This window comes from Lates calcarifer, linkage group LG18 (assembly GCF_001640805.2).
Source record: "Lates calcarifer isolate ASB-BC8 linkage group LG18, TLL_Latcal_v3, whole genome shotgun sequence".
Lineage (NCBI taxonomy): Eukaryota > Metazoa > Chordata > Actinopteri > Centropomidae > Lates > Lates calcarifer.
This window is the reverse complement of record NC_066850.1, coordinates 2,800,088-2,813,784: the sequence shown is the minus strand read 5'-3', so window position 1 is coordinate 2,813,784 and position 13,697 is coordinate 2,800,088. Positions and strand designations below refer to the sequence as shown.

General features: G+C 44.6%; 3 protein-coding genes across 5 annotated transcripts; 2 read left to right on the top strand and 1 right to left on the bottom strand.

The window, feature by feature from the left end:
* Window positions 1-533: 533 nt before the first annotated feature.
* Window positions 534-3,710, top strand: sapcd1 (suppressor APC domain containing 1). The gene is made up of 4 exons (XM_018687487.2): window positions 534-919; window positions 2,707-2,877; window positions 3,168-3,323; window positions 3,562-3,710. Exons 1-4 carry the CDS (start codon window positions 821-823, stop codon window positions 3,646-3,648), a joined length of 513 nt encoding a protein of 170 aa, XP_018543003.1. The 5' UTR covers window positions 534-820; the 3' UTR covers window positions 3,649-3,710.
* A 133-nt stretch (window positions 3,711-3,843) lies between these two features.
* On the top strand, window positions 3,844-13,248 carry prdm4 (PR domain containing 4). 3 transcript variants are annotated; one of them, XM_051077653.1, is made up of 12 exons: window positions 3,844-4,773; window positions 8,588-8,654; window positions 8,812-8,927; window positions 9,073-9,261; window positions 9,354-10,124; window positions 10,235-10,384; window positions 10,475-10,593; window positions 10,691-10,776; window positions 10,900-11,027; window positions 11,137-11,715; window positions 11,811-11,979; window positions 12,140-13,248. In XM_051077653.1, the coding sequence occupies exons 3-12, from the start codon at window positions 8,813-8,815 to the stop codon at window positions 12,501-12,503; spliced, it is 2,670 nt and encodes an 889-aa protein (XP_050933610.1). In that variant the 5' UTR covers window positions 3,844-4,773; window positions 8,588-8,654; window position 8,812; the 3' UTR covers window positions 12,504-13,248. The 3 variants fall into 3 exon arrangements, with proteins under 3 accessions (XP_050933610.1, XP_018543054.1, XP_018543053.1); XM_018687538.2 differs by lacking the exon at window positions 3,844-4,773 and adding an exon at window positions 8,164-8,265 and having other exon boundaries at window positions 10,475-10,584; XM_018687537.2 differs by lacking the exon at window positions 3,844-4,773 and adding an exon at window positions 8,164-8,265.
* On the bottom strand, window positions 6,464-7,726 carry LOC108890582 (achaete-scute homolog 4). The gene is made up of 2 exons (XM_018687488.2): window positions 7,422-7,726; window positions 6,464-7,330 (listed from the first exon to the last, which is right to left on the bottom strand). The coding sequence occupies exon 2, from the start codon at window positions 7,324-7,326 to the stop codon at window positions 6,781-6,783; it is 546 nt and encodes a 181-aa protein (XP_018543004.1). The 5' UTR covers window positions 7,327-7,330; window positions 7,422-7,726; the 3' UTR covers window positions 6,464-6,780.
* Window positions 13,249-13,697: the final 449 nt, after the last annotated feature.

The window sequence follows — 13,697 nt, the reverse complement described above, 5'->3', positions numbered from 1 at the left end:
GCTCCGGTTGAAATCCATGAGCGCTCCACCCTGCGCATCCATCCCAAACAAAACTGCACCAGCCCGTTCACTGTGTTAACCTGTGCTCTAACGTCCGCTGGCACGCACTCCACACCTCTGATGTGCTTGATCTCTCGTCCCCAGGTTATGTCACATTCCAGGGAACATGTTGGGACAGAGAGCGCACCTGAAACCTGAAGGAGAAAATAATCACATGCTCTCTCTTTTCATTCACCTACACAGGAATGTCAAGCTTCCAGTTCAGTTGAGGGATGACATGATCTCTTAGAAAAACCCGTTCAAAGCTTGTGAACCTGAGGTGGTTTTCCTCCTGTGTTTCTTTAAATCAGGTTGAGGATGAATTGTATTGTTTAGCCAACAGGAGCTGGTCTGATCACACCCCATCCTCCTCTCAAATCTCCCATCCACAGATTCACTTTCACATTTCCTGCTTTATCTCACTCACTGTTTTCTCTCATATTTGATCCTAAACTTCACCCTCCCCCCCATCTCTCTCTCTCTCTTTCTCTGTGTGTGTGTGTGTGTGTGTAACTGTATGTCGATTAACCAGTCATGGCAGTAACATGTGGAATTTTTCATAACCTCGCCCCAGGGGCACCATGCTGTGTATCATGCTGCTTTTTTTCCACTCCTGCCTTCTCTCTCTCTCTCTCTCTCTCTCTCTCTCTCTCTCTCTCTCTCTCTCTCTCTCTCTCTGTGGTGTTATTCAGAGTCAGCTGCTGGCGAGCTGTGATTTGTTGTTTGTTGTGCAGCCAGCTTTATGGGGCAGTAGTAGCTGTCAGTGACTGATCTCCTCTCCATGGCCTGCCGTCCCTCCGGCTCTGGCTCCTACACTGTGGTTATCATCCCGCTCAGGACCAGCCTCTACAGCCTGGACGCACTCCGCTTCTACTTATGGGTGAGGAGGGAGATGATGGTGTGTGTGTGGTGTGTGACATGAGTGTGGTTTTGATTTTTATCACTTGCGTCTCACTGCATCTTTGTTGTGTTATGAGAATGAGTGTGTGACTGATTCTTATCAGCCACCGTGTGCACTCGTGTTTCCCTGTATTTACTGTTTCTCACTTCTGTGTAATTGTCCCCAGTGTGGCAGATTTATTTACGTGACCTTTTCTGCTCTTCTGGAATGTGGAGTGTTGATTACGAGCCATTTGAACTAAAGTATCACTGTGAACTGATACTGAAAAGAAACTGCAGAGACGGAGACAGTAACGCACATTTCTGTGATAGATTAGTGCTGCATGACAACATTCAATGCAATTCTACACATGTACTTATATGTGTGACATGTACAAGTACAAGCAAGTACAAGCTGGTAAAGAAGGAGTGCCAAAGTGCACAGACAGCAGAAAGACAGGGCCATGTGTTGATCAGGGCTAAATACTCAGTTACTTCCAGTTCATTGTGTAAAAAATGTCAGAAAACAACGAGAGTCCGAGGTGACGTCTCCAGATGTGGTTTATTCTCTGACCTGCAGTCCAAGATAATCAAGCAACACATCATCACATTGATCATCAAAAACGTTACTTTAATTGACTTATCACTTCATCAACTAACTAATCATGATTTGTCACAATGCACCAAACTCCAAATTTCTTTTTTTTAAAATGGAGGTTTTTAATATTTACTCTTTAATTGTCTACTCTGTAGATTATATTTATAGCCTTTTCTACACTGCCAGGAATAAACTGCTGGGAATTTACTGAATTATTTGCTTTCCGTTGGCCTCAAAGCGAGGCCACATTTTTAATACATCTGATCTAAAATGACTGGAACGAGCCTGTTAAATCATCATCATGTGTTCGCAGTGCTTTGGTGATAGATGGCCCTGCACAAACAGCATTTCTGTGTCTTCTGATAAAACAAGACTTGTCTGACTGGATATTAAAAGTGCTAAACTCACCTTGAATGATTTTATCAATATTTTTATTCATAGAACTCCAGAGGAACAGTTCATGCTGTATATTTAACTAAAAATACTTGCAGAGTCATTCTGTTTTCACTCAGGTTTTCCGTCTTTGCTCCGTGTTGTTTTGGAGGTAGCGTGGCTGCCGTCATCCCAGTGACACATTCCCACATGTCAAGTTTGTTCCTCACAGTTTCCTGTTAAAGGCTCAATATAACCAAGTTTCCACCGACTGTAAATCTATGACTGACAAAAACCAAACAGTTATATATTATAGCAGACATATAATGTTAACACAGAAAAATCCCTCTAATGGAAAACAGTATTAATCCAATGCAGCTGATATTAATCATTCACCAGTGATGTCCTGACCTCGTGATACCAAAGGTGCATCATCGCCACCACGTATTACAATTCCCTGGCTGCTGGAGCACTTGTTATCTCTGTGTGAGCCCATTTAAAGTGCATGTAATCCAGCTGAGTGTAGACAATAGAGCTACAGGCCTCCTGCTGCTCTGTAGATTGGCTCCGCTGATACACAAAAGCCTTGGGGCCTCTGGAAGACAACAGGCAGCGCGGTGCTGATCGCGTTGCTGTACATCAGGCTGCAGGCCGGGCCCCCCCATCAGAATACACACATAAACACACATGTACATAATCAAACTGTCTCAGCAGTTCTGATTATTTTTTCTGGGCTCTTTACTAGATAGGAAATGAGAGGAAATGAAGTAAAAATCCAGGTTTTTGTACCTGATGTAGCTGTGTTCCTTTTGTTTAAGATTAAACGCATGAAGGACCTAGAGAAGGAGAAGGACGCTCTGTGGTCTGGCCTGGAGATTCTGGAGAGGACTCGCCTCTGGTACCTGCAGCGGCTGGAGGAGAACAGAGCCCGGCAGGACGACATCGAGACCAACAGTGTGTTTGGTTCCTGTCAGGAAGGTGCAGCAGAGGTACAGATCACTGCTGGGGAGAGGGCCTCAGTGACTTATGTTTCAGTTTGGGCTGCAAATATAAACATCCTCCAGGTATCTACAAACTGATTGGTTACGAGCTTTAGCATTTCTACTCCCATACACCCAACAGTTACCTGAGATCATGAAGTCAGACTGGGCTTTAAAACTGCATCAGACCTGGTTTCAGCCCAGGACATGAATGAATATCATCTTCTCGTGGAGACCTCTAGATAAAACCACGACCTCTCACCTGTCGTCATCACCCTGACTCCTCTCTTTCTCTCCAGGTCCCGCCCTCCCTCCTCAGGTCCCGGATCCAGCGGGTGAACGGCTCTCTGGGCTCTGTGATGAGCGAGCCCAATGTCATGAGCAGGAGCGACCCCTCTCTGCTCGAAACAGTGGCAGACAGCGACCTCCGGTGGCACAACTCAGTACTGACTCAGGTAAGGACAAACACAACAGGTGTGTTCTCTGGTTACTTATTTGACTTGTTCATACACAACTTTAAAGGCTTCAAAACAACAAACAACTTTAAATTCATATTCTGTTTTCATCTCTGCCGTCGTTATGTTGGAGTGTCTGTTTTTGTCCAGATGTTTTAGACAGGTTTTCTAATCAGATGATGCTCTTGCATGAATGATGTGACCATGCTTCTCTTGGTTCACTTTTCTTCTTTGACAGGAGGTGAGTGACAAAAACCGTCAGATCTCCATGTTAGAACTGGAGAAAGACGCTCTCCTCGAACAGCTTGACGAGCTGCAGGTCTGACTGACCTGCACACACACTACTTGTAAATATGTATTTAAATTAATAAATTACAGTTAATGATGCTTTGTGTTGATTGTGGTTTTCCTGGTCTGTGAACCGGCCTCTGTTGAAAATCTTGACTGACGAGTTGCTGTTACTGGCATTAGCATTATCACTAACTGACTTTATCAAACCCTGCTGTCATTTTACCCCATGATTTAACTTAATATTATAATTATAACTCACATTACCAAGAAAATAAAGTTATGAGTTTGTAAATACAGTTTATTCTCTACATAAGATAAATATCTTACTCGGTTGATGTAAAGTAATTTTGATGGATTTCCCATTTATGCTAGTTTATACTTCTACTACTCTTTATACCTGCACTTTTCCACAGCTGTAGATACTATTTACTTTTCAAATTAAACGTTTGCTCTCAAAAGATCAGTTTATTAAACTTACTTACTTACTTAAAGCAGTTAAAATTAGCTCCATCTTGACCAACCACAAAATTAATTCAGTTCAAATTCAGTATCAACATAAATGTGACGTGCTTTTAAAGCGAATTCAAATCTCTGAGGCAGTAGAGACTTCGGTGTCTTCAGTATTCTTCTGCAGCCCAGGTAACTCCCGTTTCTTCCGTTTCCGTCTCTGCATGAGGGCTCTCTGTCTCAACAAGTAGTAGCAACCTTTCCCGGTGGTCCCGCACTGAGCTTCCTTCATCTGATAAACTTTATCTAGCCCAGTCATCGTGCATGTTTGCAGGAATTTTTTCCCTCTCCTGCACTGCACAAAACATTAGTAGACTTAATATAGAAGCCAAATCTCTTGAACCTAGAGAGAGGTGTTCCCTGATCTCCTTATTCTTCACACACACTCCAGCAAAGCAATGAAGGTTTTTTTAATTCCACTTGACTTTTTTACCTTTGACTTCTTTTCATTTTCCATGCTTCATATCCTTAATCATAACCTTGTTTTGTGTGCCTGTTCTTACAAAGTGATGGTGCTCTCATTGTCCACAAGTGTGTGTTTACTCCAGGGCCGATGGTGGCCCTGTGTCTGTGCCCGTCTGTTTGGAGGAGATGCTGTTGTTGGTCCGAGCTTCAGTACCTGGCCAGAAACGTGGAGTCATTATGGGAGAAGGTAAACAGAACTGAGATAAGACATCGTGCAGTATGTGGGCATTTTGTTGTATCTGATGGTTTAAGACAAAACAGTTTTGTGCAGTTTTTTTTTTGTTGTTGTTGTTGCAGATGTTGCAGCAGATTCACAAAATCAACAGTGCTGGAGGTTAACACATGTGACATAATTCCAAAAATAAGATGAAATTAAATTGCAACCCATATAATTCCCCAGAGCTATAAACTTTTCTTTCTGTCTTCTGGTTTAAATCACATGCATGCATTAGCAACAACTTTTCCAGGAAAATAGAGCAATGCCTGCAAGGAATCTGTGCAGGAATCCGATTAGAATCAGCCTGTGTGCATCAGGGGAAAGAAAACATCCATTATGGCAGAGGCTTTCATTTAAGTAGCTGCATGTTCTCTATCTTCAGAGTGCCACTGAACCATCAAGCCCAGGGTACCAGCACTTTGGCTAATTATTGGGTCTAATTCACAAACTGCACAGCCAAACACCTTTTGTTGAGGGCCCGTCATGCCCTCATGGCTGTCAATGCTGTTCTTCCATATGAACACGGTTCACTTGAACTGCACTCTGCTGGTCTCCCCATGTCCCTTCTACTTGTATACAATATCATGTTTCAGATTTGTGGTTTTGTTATTACTGAATCAGAAAACGTGGGGCGTTTCCGTGCAGGTCAGCGGAGGTGGGAAACATAAACACGCAAATAGGATGGAAATTAGGTGTTTCTGGGGGCTCCTCTTTTGCCAGAGTGAGGGCTCTTTGATGAATGCATTCCTAAGCTATTAGGGGAGAAAAACTTCCTGAGGACTCTGAGATAGTACAGTAAGTAGGTGGTCTTTGATGAGCACTCAGGTAACTAAAACCAGCGAGAGAAACTTTGATAGACACTTCTGGTGATTTGAAGTGTCATTTCTGTGCTTTAGGAACCAGTTAAGCCTGTAATACTGTAATATAATATTCACTTCCATTACTCACAACTAAAAGATTTTAGACAGAATAGACCTTGTTCACTGACAACATTTTGATCAGTCATAGCAGGAAAACCAGGGGCGTAACTGTCAAAGGGGAAAAGACTTGTAGTGGCACAGAGAGAAACTGTAGCAACATTCAAAGTCATGTTCTCTCGATTACAGCAGGTTTTCTGACTTTACAGCAGCAATGTAGGAGCATTAGAAAAGTTTAGACCAACGCCATGAACCTCTGAGTCCCTCAATCATTTGGTGTCAATGAAACACTCACATATGACCCCACATGTCACATTAGGACCAGTGCATTCAGAGGATCTAAGAGAATAAGCAGCAAGTAAAGGTTACAAACACAGTATTAAATATTTCTCATTGATTTATGTCTGGTGTAGAGAACTGATTCTGATTATTAAAAAGCCTCTTTGCTTTAATTTGCTGTAGATAATAATAATAATAAGTTTGTGCAGGATTTTAACACAATACAACAATGGCTTTCTTTGTACACTGAATTCACTTTCAGTGTTCATGATGCTATGAAATGCTTAACTTGTCAAATGTCCCTTTTGTTTATTGACCACTGCATTGTTAATGCAGTGGTCAATAAACATCAGGAGTCACTGACTTCTTGATGATCATCACAATCAGCTAAATTTCTATGTAATCTCAAATGTAAACATCATTTTAATGACCTCAGAGAGCGTTTGGAAAGATCAAGAACCAAGTTTCATGCTCAGATCCTTTAATATCCACCTGAAAATAAGCGTTTTCTCTGATGGCAGTTTTTCTTATAGCTTTCTACATGTAAACAAACAGTGTTAATGCTCCGTGCACACACTGATAGAATAAAGTCAGACAGTTTAAACAGAGTCAGCTGGTTTTACTCTCTTACAGCAGATTTCATTCGTGTCACATCTTAACTGTAAAAACTTACGGTCGTTTTCCACTGTTTTTTTCTTGTATTTTGTCCTATAACCAGGTGTTGTATAGTCAACATACAACGTGTCACAGAGAGCGCGAGACAGAGAGATGAGGCGAGAAGCTAGTAAACAGTCTCTCCACTGTCGCTGAGGCCAGTTTTGGACTCTCCATCACTGCTGCACTCCGTCCTCTGCGGCAGCGGCGCACGGTTACGCGCGTCTCCAAGCGACCCTCTCTCCACCCCGGACACGTTCAAGTCCAGCAGGCTCTGCAGGTGTTTGATGTAGTCAATAGCCGCCCGCAGAGTCTCCACTTTGCTAAGCCGCTTGTCCTCAAACTCCTGCGGGAGGTGCTCCCTGAGCCGCGCGTAACCCTCGTTTACGCAGCGCACCCGGTGTCGCTCCCTTTCGTTCCTTTTCCGGATGAACGCGGGCTCGAAGGAATAATCGCACACGCCGAGAGGTCCGTGAAAGGGGAAATAGGAGAGCCGCCTGTAGGGTAACATCTGGCCGTGCACGGGGTCGAGGTATGCGGCGTCCAGGTGGAAGGGCAGCCCGAGTCGAAGCGCATCCTTGTAGTGCGCTCCGCTGTTGTCCATGGAGATGCCGCGGAGAGCCAGCGGAGGGACGTAGGGAATATGCTCCATCAACTCCTTGCTGTAAGACATCTTTCTAAAAAAAAAAAGAAAAAGGTATAGGGATGTTACACTAACGTTAGAGCAGTAATGTGCAACTGATTCGGAACCAAATCATTTCAGCTCACCCTGTCAGAGTGTCCTCACAATCATCTCGTGTTCTGTGACAGAGTTTCCTCTTATATCCCCGCACTTTATGATCACCAGATATCCAAATTGTGACCTTTAAAAATAAATCGCCTGTCTTCGATCAGGACATTGTCAGTGACAGCTTGTTTTTGTGGGGTTTTGAGGCTGCAGACAGGGTGGGTGTGATCCGGGGCGGGGATGCAACCGTGAAGCTCTCTCATCAAGATAAGACTGTTCACGTAACGTTTTCTTCCTTCCGCTACAACGGTGAAGAAATCCTCACCATGAAAAGCCCACTGGTAGATAAACGGAGTAACTCGTGACTCGTGTATTAAATTTACATATGAATGATTACGCATAAGGACAGACTATAAATCTGAGGGTGGCAGATGTGATCCCAGTTCAGTAGTAGTAACAAAAAATCACACATGGAAATGAGAATTTCTTTTTAATCATTAGTGGAATCATTTGTTATTTGTGTCTGAGCCCAGAGGCAGATGCCTCACATTGTTTCCATTTCACATTATATCACTGATAAAGTGTGACTGTGGTTTTATAGTCCTGATCGTCATGGCTAACCATCAAATGAACCCGTGGAGGCTCAACTCCTCAGGTCAAGACTCTACGTTACAAACACCAGGTTTCAATTTTGAGTTTCAATACTTTAACTCAAAGAAGTAACATTTATATTATTTGAACTGAGAGCAACCCGAGGAGCTTCTGTGAGTTGGACACAGAAACTGACTTGGGATCAGTCCAAAATACTTCACGCTAACTTACCACCGCGCATGCGCAGCGGGACGTTAAGGCTGTCATGGCCCCGTTCAGGGCGCTATTGTGCTGGTATGTTGTTGTTTTTAAGGCTCTTTTCCGTTCAAATAATCAATATTGTTGCAGTGAAGCCTTCCCTTCCACTGCGACGAGGAATATGTGTTATTTTTCCGGGCTCAAACCCCTGACTGTCCTCTGTTTTAACGATATATGGAGGCGTATGTTAGCAAGGCTAACGTTAGCAGTGTGATAAAACTGGCTGAGGTTTCGCTAACTAGTTGCTAACCAGTCGTTTTCAACTTCACGGTTGTTTTTGTCTGTTTGAACACGGGCTGTGTGAGATTTATGAAAGGTGTCTTAAGTTGTTTTCACACCAGGTCTTTTATTTTTACAGGGAGAGAAGTGTGGAAGCATCCTTCAGCAGGACACGGTCACTGATGGGCATCAGTTGTTGAATTCAGGTAAGATAAGCTAACGTGGCTCACACTGCGTATGTTTGTTTCTTTCTATGTTTTATACTGAGGATTCACCATTTCCTGTATCGACAATAATCTTCTATATTAGTCACAAGATGTCAGAGCCAAAGTTGACGTTTTCTGTGATGATGTTTTTCTCCAGGATGAATGACATGAACCTGAGTCCTGTGGGCATGGACCAGCTCAGTGTGCCCTCAGTGAGTGCCAGTCACCTGGGGCTGCCCACCTCCCCCACACACAACCCCATCCCTACCCCAGGTATGGAAGGCATCACCCGACTTGTTTTCTTCAAGCCAGGAAACACAAAAAGACTGAAACACTTGTAATTTGTTCCAGTTTTTGCATTCTGCACACGAGTGTCCAGCCCCTGATTGTTTGTTCATGGGAATTCTGGTTTATTTAGGCATGCCAATGGCCATCCCCAGCCTGGGTCCCTCCCTGGGCTCCCTCCCTTCTGCCCTCTCACTGATGCTCCCCATGGGTCCGCTGAGTGACAGAGGAGTGATGTGCGGCCTGCCGGAGAGGAACTACTCCCTGCCACCTCCTCCGTACCCCCACCTGGAGAGCAGCTACTTCCGACACATATTGCCAGGTGTGGTACTGGTCTGTGTGTGAGATATATAAATCATTTCTGTTGAAAGTTTAATTCAGCTTCAGCACATTCCCACTCTCTTCTCTCTGTAGGTATATTGTCTTACCTGGCGGACCGTCCACCACCTCAGTACATTCATCCCAGCAGCCTTAACATGGATGGGACCCTCTCTGTGGCCAGCAACAATCCCTCAGGTCTGGACCCCTACAGTGGCCCTGGTGGCCCACTGGAGCAGGGACTGGTGCCCATGGACTCCAGACAGGTCAGTGGGCAGGGGGACCTCCACCAGACCGGTGCTCATGAACTGGACTCTACAGGATTGGCCATGGAGTCGCGTGTCAGCAGCCCCATGTCCCCTGATAGGATGGGAGAGGAGCTGGCCACCATGGATGGAGTCGGGGTGGTGGCGGTGTCGGACACCCAGCAGCAGCTTGGCGGGGGAAGGCAACCTCAGCCACATGAAGGCCTCACCGGGGTGGACTCGTCTGGCGGGGTGATGCCCCTCCACGGGCCCCCTGTGCTTGAACTACCAGTGGTGATGGAGCCAGATCATATGGGAGGACGAGTGGGAAACGGCGGGGGAGGAGGAGCTGGGGGACTTGGGGAGCAGCTCCACTCGAATGGGGAGTTGAACTCAGGAGTCGTCAGTGTGGTGCTCACCAGCTCCATGGCCAGTCAGGGCCAGCTGGAGCCGGTGCCCCTGCATGGACACTCTGGGATGGGGCTGGAGGCAGTAAACGTGTCCCCCATCACTGCAGAGGTGTCACTGGGGCCAGAAAACAACCTGGTGCTGGTGAACTCCACCTTGCAGCTCGAGGATTCTACCTCCAACAAGGAGAACATGGTCACTGCCTACACTATTTGTGAGTTTATATTTTAGCTCTTCAGATTTCTCCTAACTGGAAATCGTGTTTGTTTTTGAGATTTGATTCTCACCTGTAGTAAATTGTGTGCTGGGTTTGTCGTCTGTTAGGGTGCACACTGTGCGAGCGCTCATATACCTCAGACTGCCCAGAGCATGGCCCAGTCACCTTCATCCCTGACGCACCCATCCAAAGCCGGGCTCGCCTCTCTCTGCCACGTCCACTGTGCCTGCGCATCTCAGTGGCTGATGAACCACTTGGTAAGATTTCACAAACATGATTTTATTTGGACACTTTCTGAGAACTTTAACAAAGTTTCTTAAACTACTGTCAAAATGTGCTCACTGTAGGAGTTTTTGCACGGGATGTCATTCCTCCGAGGACCTGCTTTGGACCAATGGTTGGGCAGCATTGTAGCAACGTGGATCTCTCTGACTGGCCAGAAAAGGACACACCTCAAGTATGGAAGGTCTGCGCTCTGGCTTCGGTTGGACTGCGATTGTCGTTGTCAGTGCAAAACTATGTTAAGTTGATGAAGCTAATGAGCCACTGTGTTTCTGTTGCAGATGTATCACAACAATGTGCTGGAGTTCTACATCGTGACGACAGATGAGAATGAATGCAACTGGATGATGTTTGTCCGCAAGGCGAGGTATGGTGCAGAGTAGCAGCAGTGCTTTTGTAAAATATCGAATTCTGTGTGGTGTAAGTTTAACTCTGGATTTATGTAGCCAATAAGTCAATAATCACTTCTTTATTTGCTGTGTCTCTTTAGGACTCGTGAGGAGCAGAACCTGGTAGCGTACCCTGCCAATGGTAAATTGTTCTTCTGTACAACCACAGAGATCCACCCTGACCAGGAGCTGCTCTTCTTTTACAGCAGAGACTACTGCAGGATGATGGGTGAGGTGACAGATGAGTAAAGATCTGTAGTTTTGATTTTAAAGAACCCTCACCTCAGACATGCTTATCCATAAACTGACCATTTCTACCACCTTCTCTGTCTCCCCAGGTGTTCCTCAGGTGCCTGAGGGCCAGATCTGCCAGTGTGGCAAAGAGTGCTCGTCCTTCTCTGAGCTCAAGTCTCATCTTAGCAGCCATAACAGCAACCACAGCCATAACCAACCTCCGCACAGCCACAGTCCGTCACAGCAGGACCACGCTCAGCAACAACAGCAGCAGCAGTCACAGCAACAACAACAGCAGCAGCAACAGCAGCAGCAGCAACAAGAGCAACAATCACAGCAACCGCAACACACTCACCAGGAGGAGAAGCTGACCAACGGGACCTCGAGCTCCTCCTCCTCGCCGTGGCCCTGCCACGCCCACGCTGCAGGACAAACAAACAATGACAACAACAGCAGCAGCGGTGATAGAAACTCTAATGACGTTTCCTCAAGAGCGAAAGGTCAGGGTCATGTGCGAGAGAAGAAATTCAAGTGCAGCATGTGTTCCCGGGCTTTCATTACATCCACTAAGCTCAACGTGCACTTCATGGGGCACGTGGGGATGAAACCTCACAAGTGTGAATACTGCAGCAAGGCCTTCAGTGATCCCAGCAACCTCAGGATGCACCTAAAGATCCACACAGGTACGTACGGGGAAGTATAAGGAGTGGTCTGAAGTTCTGACAACATGTCTTTTAGCAACCTGTTAAACCTGTGAAACTCCCTCTCCCACTCACAGGTCAGAAGAACTACAGATGCACGGTTTGTGAGAAGTCATTCACGCAGAAATCCCACGTGGCGTCGCACATGCTTATCCACACCGGTGCAGAGAAGCTCAAGTGTGACCTCTGTGACCGGGCGTTCATCAGGAAACATGACCTGAAACAGCACATGTTCTCTCACACTCAGTATGAAACTTATTTATTGTATTCTAGATAAATATGTGGAAGTAAACAGCTGTTTTGTAAGGCATCAGACTAATGCATTGAACACCTGTTTTGCACTGAATGTAATGTCTCTGATAACTGATGTTTCCTCTTGACATTCTTTCCCTTTTTCCACCGACAGCGAGCGCCGGATTCAGTGCCCAAAGTGCAACAAACACTTCCTCAAGACCAACCACCTGAAGAAGCACATGAACTCTCACGAGGGCCGCAGAGACTTTGTCTGCGAGAAATGCCACAAAGCTTTCCTCACCAAATACCACCTCACCCGGCACCTCAAGATATGTAAAGGGCCCAAGACGGAAAAAGGGTCCCGCAAGGAGCAGGATGTAGATGAGGACGATGAGGAAGAGGAGGAGGAAGAGGAGGATGACAGCAGGGGAGGGAGAGGAGGAGGAGAGAGACTGGTTGACTCAGCTAATAATGAAGACTGTGGTTTAGATGTTGGAGGATATAACTCTGAAAAGTCCCTGTCACCCCCCCATTGACAACACTGTGCCTCTTGAGATGTCTTGTTTATTTATTTACTTTAGTACAATACTGACATTTACCTCTAGTTTTTGCCAAATATCAGTTACTACACATTTAAACTGCAACATCTTGCATAATCAGTAAATTTTAATTGCCACATTTTACATAATTAACATTTAAAAATCTGTTTTTGTTCTAGTTTGTCACAAGCATAACAGTGCCGCTAAAATAATGTTATCATAGTATAAGCCAGCTGATAAAGATCTGACTGTATTACTATAAAACTATTTTTCATTTAACTCAGGCCTGTGCAATATTATTGGTTGATGGGATTCATATAAGCTATCATTCATTCATTGTTATTCCTTAATCAGATTTTTCTTGACTCACTCAAATAACATGGAGTGAAAGCCTGATATTAATTTGTAGTTGCACATTAACCTGATGCCATATTCTTGCATTGTAGTTCTGACCATGTATAACTGCTACATGGCCTGTGCTTTTACTCTTTATTTATTAAAAACAGGATTTTTTAAATTGAAGTTGTCTGTGTGAGAGGAGGTGAATGAAGGAATCTGGGTATTATTGTGACAATCCTTGTGTGAATGTTGACTACATGTTGAAATAATGTCATAGCTACATCCTTTCCTTTGCATAATGTTTTAATACATGAACTGTTATAGCTGTTTTATGTTGACTGATAGTCATGACAGAAAGTATAAATGATAACTTTACATTAAAACTTTTCATTTTTTGTGTTTACGCTGGCTTTTACCATGTAATGTTTGTGGTCTGGTGATCAGAACTGACTAATTATTAAACAGGGAGATAGCGCCCCCACATGACAATGTAAATATCTCACTTCAACCCCTGCCTCCTCTGAGTGATGTAGTGCATTACTATGTATGACATTATTCGATTGTGACTGATTGTAGCTTTTCACTATCGTAGGGGGTTGAGTTGTAGCCAGTCTTAACTACTTTACATATACTTCCCTAAGCTCAGTCCAGTGGTTCCTCCAAAAGGTCAGAAGATACATAACCCTGGATAAGATTATCTGAGGATAAAAATTATTGATGGGGTAATAAAGATGAAAAAACAAGACAAAGGAAACAAACAAAAGTGAAATATCGGATGATTTCCACTTGTTGGGCTTCAAAAAGTTACTTAAATGAAACCACCAACACCTTATCATGTGTAAAATGTAAAAT

Coding starts and splice junctions, on each gene's coding strand:
- sapcd1 (XM_018687487.2), top strand. CDS start 821: ATGGCCTGCCGTCCCTCCGGCTCTGGCTCCTACACTGTGGTTATCATC. Junction 920..2,706: donor CACTCCGCTTCTACTTATGG/GTGAGGAGGGAG, acceptor CTTTTGTTTAAG/ATTAAACGCATGAAGGACCT. Junction 3,324..3,561: donor ACAACTCAGTACTGACTCAG/GTAAGGACAAAC, acceptor CTTCTTTGACAG/GAGGTGAGTGACAAAAACCG.
- LOC108890582 (XM_018687488.2), bottom strand. CDS start 7,326: ATGTCTTACAGCAAGGAGTTGATGGAGCATATTCCCTACGTCCCTCCG.
- prdm4 (XM_051077653.1), top strand. CDS start 8,813: ATGAATGACATGAACCTGAGTCCTGTGGGCATGGACCAGCTCAGTGTG. Junction 9,262..9,353: donor CTTCCGACACATATTGCCAG/GTGTGGTACTGG, acceptor TTCTCTCTGTAG/GTATATTGTCTTACCTGGCG. Junction 11,980..12,139: donor CACATGTTCTCTCACACTCA/GTATGAAACTTA, acceptor TTCCACCGACAG/CGAGCGCCGGATTCAGTGCC.